Source organism: Kryptolebias marmoratus, linkage group LG15, assembly GCF_001649575.2.
Source record: "Kryptolebias marmoratus isolate JLee-2015 linkage group LG15, ASM164957v2, whole genome shotgun sequence".
Lineage (NCBI taxonomy): Eukaryota > Metazoa > Chordata > Actinopteri > Cyprinodontiformes > Rivulidae > Kryptolebias > Kryptolebias marmoratus.
In genome coordinates this window covers 18,729,813-18,742,247 of record NC_051444.1, presented here as the reverse complement: position 1 = coordinate 18,742,247, position 12,435 = coordinate 18,729,813, and the positions used below count along the sequence as shown (strand labels likewise).

Genomic DNA, 12,435 nt, shown 5'->3' with positions numbered 1-12,435 from the left:
GTAGAGTGGAGGGAACAGAAGCAGATCACAGCGTTCGGCGGTGGGAAAAGAGGACGCTGAAGGATGTACTTCTGATCTTTCTAGCAAGAAAAACAACAAAACACTATTTTTATTAAAATCATGAATATATATATATCTGTAAGTAACTCTGGAAATTAGCTTCGTTTTAATGCCTGTGAAACTTCTTCCAGGCAGCCAGACAGAGCTGCAGAGCTTGAGACAGCACGCCCAGGAGCTGGTGGATGAGAACGACGCCCTGAAGTTGACGGTTCACCGTCTGAACGTGGAGCTGAGCCGCTACCAAGCTCGCTTCAGGCCCTTACCCAAACAGGAGGTACGGCAAATTAACCACAGAGAGAGATGGAGTAAACTCATCAAATTCAGCCAGCCTGTTTGTGAATAATATTATTTCCTGTTTGAGCGTGGAGATTAAATCATATCTGTTTAACCACCTCCTGTCAGGGATTTATACTAATTTGCCAGTAGTCGGTGTTTTCCAGGAGTAGATCCATCATCTTCGGGGAAGCATCTGAGTTGAACGCGTCATTTTACTTTCCAGGCTTTTGTAATCAGCCTTTGGAAAAGACGCCTTTGATCGGCAGCCCCGCTGAGCGAAAACAACAGGCTTTTCTGTTTGTGCCTCCTTCCGTTTGATTCGCTGAAGCAAACGAGCTTCTCGTCACCGGCCGCGGCCTGCCTGTCCCCCCCCCTCCGTCCACGCCGTCGTGTGTGTGTGTGTGTCATTCCACAGATAAAAGCCAACCTGCGCTTTTAATCATGGCTGCCTCGTGCTGTTTCGTTCACATTGGGAGTTCTCTCACAGCCGACGCTGGCAGCCTGCTTCCTCTGCGGCGGCAGGTCATTAGGGCCGGCTGAGGTGGGAGGAAAAGATAGGCAGAGAACGAATTTTGATGAGGCGTTTCGCGGCTGAACAACGCAATAATGAGATGAGGGAAGTTATTCCCAAATATAGAAATCAAAGAAAGGTTTTACGGTGAAACGAGATATTAATTAATATACATATTATAAATGTATGTGTTTGGTTTCCTGTTTGGTCTCTATTTTTATTTAAACTGAGATGTTCTTTATTATGTATCATTCACTCATTTTACTCTTTCACGAAAAGTTTTCATACTAAACTTTTTATAGCATAAGTGAACTCCAGTTTAACACATTTATTTACTTACCTTTCTTTATGTGGAGCCTTGTATTTAAACATGATCATGGATAATATTTCCCTTTAATTTCTTTTTCTGTCCGTGTCACATCTAGAGTTCCAAAATCAGTGGTTTACCAAAGACGGGTTCCCCTCCTCCATGGTTGGTCAGTATCTAAATATACCACCCCAGTGCATAACTTTATATAATATTGGATGAATATTATCTGTCAGTAGCTAGATTTGCCCACTTTTTTTTAAAATTCTGTAAATCTGATCGACTGCTGAGCCGATCATGTAAATAAATCCTATTTACCAATTAGAGGATAAAAAGCACCTTTATTGTTTGAAATAAACATATCGGAAACGTGTTTATGACACACACTTTCTTGGGTAGCTTGTACAATTTTATTTATTGCCCTTGATTGCAGCTCGACATGAAGTACTTGTGTCCTTTGCTGCTGGCGTATGAAGACAGGATGGAGGAAAAGGATACACTTCTGCGAGACACTGAGGTGAAGATGGGTTTTCTTGTTGTTGTTTGCTTTAGAAATTCTGCTCTTTTTATTCCGTGTGTCACTGCCGCAAAGAACAGAGCAGCTTCAAAAGCTGCAAGATATTAGGTAGGAATGGCAGCTGAATCCAAAGTAAAGAAAACAAAGAGTTGGGAGGAGGCAGACACCTAAAACAGATCCAAGTTAGACACTGTAAGACGAGGTTTGATACAACAATAAGCAAAACGCTAGGGTAACAAAAAGCACCCCCTGGTTGACTCGAGTAATAGTTGCTTTAAAAATCTTAATGTTTTCTCGTCTGCTGCAGGAGGAGGTGAAGAAGTTGCGAGTTCGTGCAGAGGAAGTGATCAAAGAAAACGAGATGCTTCATGATGAAATTGCTAAGACCAGTGTGGACAGCCAGAAGGACTGGTAAGAAGAGCTGTTGCTTGTGTGTGTGTGTGTGTGTTGAGGTGCTTGGTTACTGCTGTCAGCACTTATTCTAATGATGTGGCGATTAACAAATCGGCATTTGCAAAACCTCCGCGCCTTCTGTCCCGCTCTTGTGCTGTTCCTTCATTATGCTTTTTGAACGTTTGCATACATTTACATCTGGACCGCGGCCGGACCGCTTTCGTCAGCCGCCACTTCGAGTGAAAACAGACAGAAACTTCCTCAGCTGCTGATCCCGGGAACAAAGAGGACGTCTGGCTGCAAACTAAAGAACCAGATGCCACGATAATGATCAGAAATGTGTTCAAAGTGTGTGTAAACCAAACTACAAGTCAGAGGGAGTTTAGTCAAACACACAAACAGGTTGCTTTAAGTTATCAGTGCACGTTAGTAGCAAGCATCATCTTTAAAGGAGTAAAACTCTTTTTGCTCCTTTTTGTTCTCTGCAGTCAGCAGCTTCAGCAGCAGGCCCTCCTGGTTTTGCAGGAGAACCAGGTCCTGATTGATCAGCTGGAGGCTCAACATGTTAAGGCCAAGGCCAATCACAGCAGACAACAATCCGAAGGTACCGTGAATTAAAACCAAAGGAAATGTAAATGTTTTTTTTTTCCTAAGGTGAATAAATGAATAAATCAAACAGGAGGGAAGAATGATTCGGTGCTCCGCTCTGATCCTGACTGTTTTCCGTCTCCTCTCGTCCTTCCCTCCACAGTTACGAAAATGTCCAAACAGGTGATGCTGCTGGAGGCAGAAAAGCAGCGTTTGCAGGCGGACCTGGTGGAGAGCAGAAGGGAGGCGCAGATACACGCGGAGGAGGCGCAGGTTCTGCGGGCCAGCCTGAAGGACGCCGTCACCTGGGACGAACACTGTAGCATCACAGGGAAGCTGCGCAGGTGCTTTCACTGAATGTTTCTACACAGCTTTGTTTTTTTAGGTTTCTGTTCACCTTTAAAGGCAGAGCAACAAAAAAAAAAGGGAACGCAGAGAAAAAAATTCTCACTGCCTGTACATTTGATTATTATTTTTTCAGCAATATTTGACTTAATGGTTGATTTGTTGCAGGACAAGACAAGATGAGAACCTAAATCGTTGCATTATTACGTCAAGTTAAGCAATAGGATGAATTTAATGAGGAAGAGTCAGTGGGCTTTAACAGAAAGATCAAACTTCTACAGATTCATCAAAATGAGTTTTGCACTCAAATAAATCAGAAGAGTTGCTAAAATTTTCACCTGTTGCTGATCAAAATAAGTGAGAAATGTAGTAATGACTGAGTTTGCCCAGAAGGTTGTAAACCAAAATCAGAAGGATCCGACCGTTAAAAATGTTGTGACACGTAAATTTCGGCTTTTGACCTTTCAGACAGCTGGAGCAGGAGGAGAGCAGGAACAGGAGTGGAGCGGATCAGCTCCTTCTGAGAGCATCCGGCCTGCAGGAGGAGAACCGGAGCCTGGCTCAGGACAAAACCAGGCTGAGCGCTGAGGTTGAAACGGTGAAGGCTGAGCTGCAGCTCTGCAGACGGGCTAACAGGTAGCAAAGAGTGGTGAATGTACTGTGTTCTGATTGGTCTGCAGTCACCATCCCTGCATGAAACCTGACACAAAACAGGAGAAGCATCGTAACTCATTACATCCTCATTACTGTGAGGATGAGTTCAAAGTGCACAATAATTAGATTTTTGGGAAATAACACCCTTTAATTTCTTAGAATATTGCCAGTTGATTTCCATCTAGTAATGAAGGTTACTTAAGTTATAAAAAAACATGTTCAGTCCCACGTTTACCGTATTTTCCGGACCATAAGGCGCACTTAAAAGCCTTCAATTTTCTCAAAAAACGACGGTGCGCCTTATAATCCGGAGCACCTTATGTATGTAAGAAGTCAGAATGTTTTAAGGGCTCCGTGTACAGTACATGGACCTGAGCAAGCGGTGTAGGCGTTTATACTTGACGCTTACGCCAGTGCAGTATTCTCTGAAAAGACACAGGGCTATTTTGTTTGTTTCTTGATGCGCCTTATAGTCCAGTGCGCTTTATATATGACAAAAGTTTGAAAATGGACCATTCATTGACAGTGCGTCTTATAATCCAGTGCGCAATGGAAATAAACAGGAAATATAGTTTTCTTTTTGGGGATGAATGTAAGTGCTCCTAATTTACCAAGTTCCCTTTTTTAAAAAACTGTGCTCAGAGTTACAATGAGTTGAGCATCTTATCTAAATCTAATCAGAATTATTTATAACCCTGTTTTTTTAAGGGTATCTTAAAATGTAAAAAAAAAAAAAAAAAAAGACGAGCATAAATTTTTAAATGTGCCCTTTTTTGGGGTGGATGTTTAGTTCTTCAGTGATAAAAAATAAGTGGTTTAAACTAAAACTTCCTTCTCTTTCTGCTGTTGTCTTTGTTTAGTTCAGGTAGTTTCAACAAGCTTCAACAAAATAAATCCTTTTTTCTCAACCATGCAGAACTAAGTCTTCTGAGATGAAATGGGCGATAAATGTTGTATATTTCCCCACGTTGGGCGAGATCTTGTTCCTCCTCTTTCAGCTTTGTCCGCTGGCGGGCGGACGTTAGGAGCTTTCGATATTTTTAATATTAATGAGATCCATGCCGCTTCCTTTTCTCAGAAACGCTGTAAAATTCAAAATGCGCCCGAATGCTCGCTTTTCGCTGAAGTCGGAACTGTTTGTATTTCATCAGGAAGTCTTTTTTTTTTCTGTTTCATATTGATGAAACTGCAGACTCTGAAAGTTCAGGAGCAACGAACTTGAATTTAAAAATTTTTAGCAAAATGTTAATAAAAAAAGGTCTTTGTGAATCAGGCTGATGATTGCTTGTTGTTTTTTTTGTTTTTCATGATTTACGGGAGCTGCTGTAAAAGCTTCTCTGCTCTGAAGCCTTGCTCTGCTCCCAGCGGAGCGCCTCTCAGATTAATGTGGAGTTCCTCAGTCTGAAGTGTGAAAAATGTCAGGTGTCGAATTACTTGAAGGTGTTTTCACCCTGGGTGCAGATGGCAGCGTGTCATGATAATCTGCGCTTTAATCTCTGTCGGTTTCCTGTTTTCCTGCTCCTCTCCACTCCGTTCACGTTATAGCTTTTCTCCAGCTCGTCTGCTGTTTTCTTTCTTATTGTATCATTCATTTCACCTCTCCTCCTCTTTGTGTATCTTTCTCCTCCTGACATGCTCATGTCTGTCCATCACTTAGGAAGGCTGAGAGGAGGTCGAGCACACTGAAGAGGCAAAAGGAGGAGTGTATGTGGAAGGAGGAGAAGACTCGACATTACCTGGGAGCCGTCGTTTCTGTGGCAGATCACATTTCCAGGGAGAGGGACCAGCTATTGCACGTGGTACTACTGATGTTACTTGTGTGTTACGAAGATTTTGTGGTAGAAAACAGATTTACACATCGATCATTTCTCTGTTGCAAAGACAAACTTAACCTGGAAGGTTGTTTTTACTCAACGATCCACTGTAGGAAAAAAGCAGAGTTATCAGTCTTCTTGTTAGTTTCCTACGGTGACCAACTATCAGCTAAAAAGCTTTGAAAGAATGCACATCGCCCGCCATCTTTCACATTAGTGTTTTAAACTAAGATGTGGAGAAGTGACGGCGTCGAAGCCATTTTAGCCAAACCTTAAAAATAACTTTACAGCCAGTATTGTGACACCTTAGTACTCAAAAGCATGTGCTGTGAATGGCTCTCAGCTACGACCACACCGAATTTTAGCTCAGTATCTGCACATTTGCAGATATTATTGACATCTTTGTTTATTTCTGTGTGTGCGTTTCTAACCCGATAGGCAAACACACGCACAGATACAGGGCCAAACTATTATCAGCAGCGGGCTGATAAAAGCAGGAACTCGGAACACAAAAAAAACGACAGCCGGGTTTGATCCGTGCTACTCGGCACGTCGGATAAGGTGGTAGCTCATATATATTGAGCAGCTAATGAATAAAAAGGAGCAGCTGTGCAGCATCTGGCTGTATGGGTAAAATAATCTGAAAACAGATTGTCTGAACCTTTGGGGCTTTGGGGTTTTTTTTTTATATGCTTGCTGTGGCATTTGTTGTTTATCAGACGGGCAGTTTTTTCTTTTCTATGTGTAATATACAAACATACTTCATGTCAGCAGTGAGATGCATGGAGAAAAGGGCAAATAGATACAGTCTGACTGATGTGCCAGCACCAGGCTGTATTAACAGCAAATATTCAAGCAGGCTGTTCACAGAAATATACAGGAGCAACTGATGAGATTAAACCCTCACGTTCCATTCAGATGAACCAGTTCCAGGGTTCCTGTAGTTTGTTGTATGTGCAGGATCTGTAGAACATCCATCCATCCTTTTTCTTTACCCGCTTTTTCCTCTCCAGGTGCCCGTCCTCAGCAGTCGTCTTTTTTTCCGTTTCCAATTCTCCTCACCCGAAATTTGCGTCCTCCCCTCCCTCAGTAACCCCCCCCTCGTCTTCCCCGTGTCCCTCCCCAGGCGTCCGTTCTCCAGCAGGAGAAGCAGGGGTTTGTCAGCCGGATTCTGAAGGGCACGGTCCGATTCGGCAAACTCCAAGACGAGATCAAAGTAAGCTCCTTTTTTTTTTTTTATCGTACGTGTTTGTTTTAGTTCTGAAACAGTCCATTCATTAGACAGTAACTATGCTTCCGGATCTTCTAGCTTGCTCACTCATATACAAGTGGCTTTAGTTTGCCTCTTATAATCTTTCAAAAATGATAAAAAAAAAATCAGACATGAACTCAACAGTTTCCACATTTTCTGCTCCAAACAAGAGATTAGTCTGCCTCGAGCTCGTTGCCCCGAGGCTACGCTGCCCTGTGGTGTGCAGGTTAACTTCATCCTCACCCCGTATGTCGGCTCATTTTAAAATCTACTTCTGGGTCCAGCAGGAATCTCTGCTTGTCAAACTGAAGCCCCCCCCTTTTTTTCCATTTTGTTGAAAATAATCTTAAAGTGTAGTTCCCATTGATCATCTCGCTCTGCTTCAATCAATGAGCCGACCGGCAACAAAAAGCCAAACTGATGGCGTCTCAGAGTCATGCCTCTCGGTCTGATTTCATCGAATTCTGGTATTTTTGCAGCTTCAGAATAAACTTCATACATTATTTTCAATATAAACAAACACAAACATAAAGATACTTGTGTATAAGAACAAATGAGTCTGTTATTATGGGTAATTTGGGTTTGTGCTGCTGTCACTTTTCTTTGTTCGTATCTTTTAATGTTGCCGTCTCTGCCGGTGGAGTCAGTTTTTTTGTCACAAACATAGTTATTGAGCTGTTTTGTCTGTAGGAAATGTTCCCACAAGCATTTTAAACAAAACGTATGGATTTTGTTTGCAGATATGCAGAGAAAAAAAAACAGTCATTTTATCAAACAGACATGACTTTAAAATGGTGAAGCTTAAAGAAAAGCAAGTGTTTGTGTGTCTAATCTCACTTTTCCTGTTCTTGGATGGTCCTGCGCTGTAATTTGGTCCTAATAATTTACAGTCTGTTTTACTGAATCCCCACGGTAAGGCGCACTGAAATTATCTGTAGCGTCGTGTTGATTTAACTTGTCCTACTGACGAACTCTTGGCAGCGAAACAGGAATTAACTTCAGGTAAAATGACCTCACAATGATTGTTTTTCATTTAATGTAAAAAAAATTATTACAGTCCTTTAAAAGCTTTTTTAAATGCAGCATATTTAATTAGCATTCACTGAAAACAGCAAGCTCTAAAGAAAAAAACTGACTTAAAGAAGCGATTTACCAGTCAAAAGTAATTATTTGCATATTACTTAGTAAAAATTCAATTATCTTAAAAAAAAAACAGTTTTCCTATTTTCTACTGATGAAGCAGGAATAAAAAATATAAAACTGGTTGATTTTAGGTTTTAGGATCGTCTTTATTTGAGAAGTCACTGGATATAAATTTGAAGTTAAAAGATAAACACAAAAAAAGAAGAATTTATTCATTTACACTTTTGTGTTTTTTAAAGATGATAATAATCAATAATCCCTGTACTGAGGTGTGTAACCTCCCCGACTAAAATCGTTATGTTTACTGACATTATGTGAACAGTGATTGTACAACCTGTTGACTTTTACACGCCATTTTCGCACCTAAAGGGCAGCTGTCATGTCACTCTCCTTTAATCTGTTAAGACTGCAGCTAAAACCTGAAAGTGAAGACTGTACGACATAACATGACAGAGAAATTGCAGATGTTTGAAGAAAAATGTCCTCTGCCACAGTGTTGAAAGAAAATAGAAAATGGAAAATAAGAAGGTTTCAGGATTAAGCCAAGCCGGGACATGCCACAAAATTGATCGAACTAAAGACAAAAAGATCCCCCAACAGTTGGTTTCATCCTGAAACACAGGAGCTGTGCTTCAACATGAACACACCAGCAGGAAGAGTGAAAGAAAAGGAGACGTGAGGGAGAGTGATTGAAAATTACAGCTGCTTTTGATGGCGACTCAGTCATCTGAACTGATGGAGGAACAGACGGTGGCAGCAGCAACATGAATTCAGAAATGTTTAGGGATTTTATTTATCTTTTCTCTCCGAGTAAATCACTTCCTCTAATCTTCGCGGCCCGACGTCCTGCAACAAGACGAGACGCCGTCCACCCAGGCGGCGCTCTTATCGGGGACTTTCTCTCTGCCGAGACAGACGTCTTCGGAAAGTCTCAGATGAAAGCAGCTGCATTGAATAAAAGGAAGTCATTTCCGACAATTTCTCTTTGAGTTGTCGACTTTCTTGCAAGCTTGCTCTTCTCGGATCTACAATTTGAGCTGTACGACTGCACCATTTCAAAGACGTCAGTGTCCACTTTTATATCTGTTTGTCTCATGTGCAAATGCATTCTTAAAAAAAACAAGAAAGACATCCTTGTGATTACAGATTTTTTTAGCTGGTAGTGTACAATAAATGGTAAAAAAAAAATTATTTAGTGCATTTATAAATGTACTACATTGCCAGAAGTATTCAGTAACCCATTTAAATCATTGAATTCAGGTGTTCCGATCACTTCCATGGCCACAGGTGTATAAAATCAAGCAGCTAGGCATGCAGACTGCTTCTACAAACATTTGTGAAAGAATGGGTCGCTCTCAGGAGCTCAGTGAATTCCAGCGTGGTGCTGTGATAGGATGTTTCCTTCCTTGTCTGACAATCTGATGGACGAGTCTGGGTTTGTCTGCTTCCAGGAGAACGGTGCTTGCCTGACTGCATTGTGCGAAATGTAAACTTTGGTGGAGGGAGGATTATGGTGTGGGGTTGTTTTTCAGGAGTTGGGCTCAGCTGCGTACATCCAGTGAAAGGAACTCTAAATGCTTTATCATACCAAGACGTTTCGGACAGTTTCATGCTCCCAACTTTGTGGGAACAGTTTGGGGACAACCCCTTCTTGTTCCAACATGGCTTCGCACCAGAGTACAAAGCAAGGTCCATAAAGACATGGATGATGGGAGTTTGCTGAGGAAGAACTTGACTGGCCTGCACAGAGTCCTGACCTCAACCCAACAGAACACCTTTGGGATGAATTAGAGCAGAGACTGTGAGTATATGCAGGTCACAGGTGTGAATGACCCACCTGCAGGCTGTGAGCACCTGATGAGTTCTTCCCAAGTTTAGGATTTCTCTCCTTTTTCAGTTACCTTTTTATTCTATATGTAATCAGTACATCGAATTATTATTCCTTCTACTCTATGTAGAAACTTCTCCTCCCACATTTGTGATCACTATTGAAGAAACAAACCATTCTCCACTTACCTCCGGATCCGCTAATTGTGCTTTTATGCTATTAAGGGTGGTCAAAAGTTCCCTGTCAGCACTAAATGTCCCTGAAAAATTACCCCATTTACTGTGCTAATTGGAATATTTTTCAAAGAGAGAGAGAGAGAAATGGTTCCTGTGCTGAAATCTCGGCAGGGTTCCTCTGTACTCCAAGTCATCTCATATGTCGAGCACTTTTTTGGGTTTTTTAGACATATGTTTAGGGAAAGAGAGGGTTTGGGGTAAGCTTGCCAGAAAGGCAGGATCCTGAACAGTAGATATCAGACGGTTGGACTAGCAGAGGCGACATGTAACTGGAAACACTGTTTTTAACAAATCATGGGAATTCGGGCAGAAAATGAATTTTTTTTTATCTCCTCTCTGATCTGCTGGTGTCTTTTTTTTAGTGTTGTTGCTGTTTTCTTATTCTGTTTTTTTCTGTATAAAGCAGCCTCAGCACCTTATGACTTCTTTCGTCAGCCATAGTCCTGGAAACAAACACATGAGAGTTTAATTTTTTGCTTTGCCAAATCCCACATCTGTCATTCTACCTTTTTGTCATGAACTGTAAGAGAAAATATTGCCGTATGTCTTACTTATTCTCACCAGTCAGCAGATTTGTGCAGTCAGACCATCATACCAGCAGGTTTGTTGAAAAAAAAAACCCCAAAACATTAAGAAACTCTGGTCAGTAGCTGCCATAACAACTTACAGAAACATTGACTTGGAGCTATAAGACACACTTGTAGAAAACACAACAGCTGTTGTTCTCTGTGAAATTTCAGATAAGCTCTCTCTGCTCTCGGTCGTATTGATTTTTTAACAGTGACATGTTTTCAGTGTTTACAATCCTTCCTAATTGCAGTAACCTTGATTACACTGTATGTAATATTCTCTTATTCAATCAGACAGAAGTGGACGGCGGTGGGCGAAGAATCAAAGACACGAGCTTCGTATTGAAAATAATTCAATTTATTTCATTGTCTCGTAGCATCAATTAGTTGTGTGTTACTCAGCGGAAATCATGTCGTGGAAACACGAGGAAACAGAACATGTGGGTCCAAAGACGGGCAGAGAAAGCGGAACAAAAAGAAGTTAACGTAGAAATGTGCAGAACAGAGCAATCAGCCACAATATTAAAACCACCGACAAAGTGAAAGAACAATGATTGCCTTGTTTTAATGCAGGTGGGAACCTTTAGATCTTAAAATTCAAATGGATATTACTTTGTTTACAAACCTTCCTTAACGCACTTGCAAACCAATCACATCTCTGTCAGATATCGAGTTTGATTTGTGCGTGTCAAGTTCAACATTCAGAGAACCAGCTACATTATTGTTATACATCCAGGCTTTGTCATCAAATATCCCAAAATACTACATTTGCATTTTGATGAAAAATACTCTTCCTTCTTTTAACTGAATAATATGTTAGATATATCTATATATGTTATTCCAGGTCATTCCTAATTATCACCATTGTACTCAGAGGGTCTAAACTGACTCCTGGATTAAATACATGTGAGGAGAGAAAAGCTGGGTTTGGCACATGTTTGGCTCCACTGACTAATTGAAAACCACCCTGCTCGTGAGCAGAGTAAGTCCAGGTTATGTAATGAAACGTGTTTGTAAATTAACTTCACAGCCTGAAGCTTTTCTCTGCTGGAAATGCCAATTATGTCTGTTGTGTTTAACAGCATTCATTCACAACGCCTCAAAGGACAACTTTGGCACAACAAAATGTGTGAAAATGAATGAAAACAACTCTCTGAAACACGGAGGAAAAGCCTGAGCGTCGTGGAGAACTTGTGAAGCTTACGAAGCTTATTGTGTCACAAAAACCAAACTGATTCAGCTCAGGGGCTGAATGTATGGAATATGGCAGAGAGCGAGAAAAGCAAAAGTAACAATACGTTTGTGCTTTGTACTTAGTGAAATAATTCTTAAATTGTTTTTGGATTTGAAGTTAAAAACAATCCACCTATATTTTTGTTATCCTGTAAAAAATACTTTGTCTGGATCTCATTTTAACGTAAAGTTTAATTTAATTGGCTGAAATTGACACGTCACAGTCCGTATAATCCATCAGCCTCACACCCTGATGAGCACTTAATCATTTACAAATTATAGAAGTGAGAACAAACAAGACCTTTGTTACTGGCAATCAATAATTATCTAGGAATTATTTAGGTTTGATTATGTAATTACTTCCTAGCCTGACTAACTAAAAGTACTGTAGATGTTAACTAAGTATTTTCTTTACATTATAAGTCCAGTTTGTCGGTTTAAATTGAATTTGTGCAGCAATTCTTATTTAAAATTTTAAAATGTCTCTACATACATCTTGTTCTAAATTAGTACTTACTGACGTACTCACCACTGGATGTTTACATTCAGGACTGATGTTTGAGCACAGAGTTGATAAATGTGGATCCAGTTATGGTTTGGCCTGTCATTCCGAAAGCTAAACTTTCAAGTTTTTACTTGGTGTGATATTAACGGCCCCGCCCTTAAACGCTATGTTCGACCAGGGCAAATGCAAACACAGAACAGTTAA

General features: G+C 40.7%; 1 protein-coding gene across 2 annotated transcripts in view; it reads left to right on the top strand.

Annotated features, from left to right (window-relative positions):
- Positions 1-12,435, top strand: part of cep89 (centrosomal protein 89) — a 37,871-nt gene that overhangs the window by 4,235 nt on the left and 21,201 nt on the right. For both annotated transcript variants that reach the window (XM_025007951.2, XM_017425890.3), the window contains exons 8-16: positions 192-334; positions 1,273-1,323; positions 1,588-1,671; positions 1,979-2,082; positions 2,553-2,668; positions 2,816-2,996; positions 3,466-3,633; positions 5,309-5,450; positions 6,592-6,681. In XM_025007951.2, coding sequence (XP_024863719.1) covers positions 192-334; positions 1,273-1,323; positions 1,588-1,671; positions 1,979-2,082; positions 2,553-2,668; positions 2,816-2,996; positions 3,466-3,633; positions 5,309-5,450; positions 6,592-6,681 — 1,079 coding nt within the window. The remainder of the gene's footprint in view (positions 1-191; positions 335-1,272; positions 1,324-1,587; positions 1,672-1,978; positions 2,083-2,552; positions 2,669-2,815; positions 2,997-3,465; positions 3,634-5,308; positions 5,451-6,591; positions 6,682-12,435) is intronic.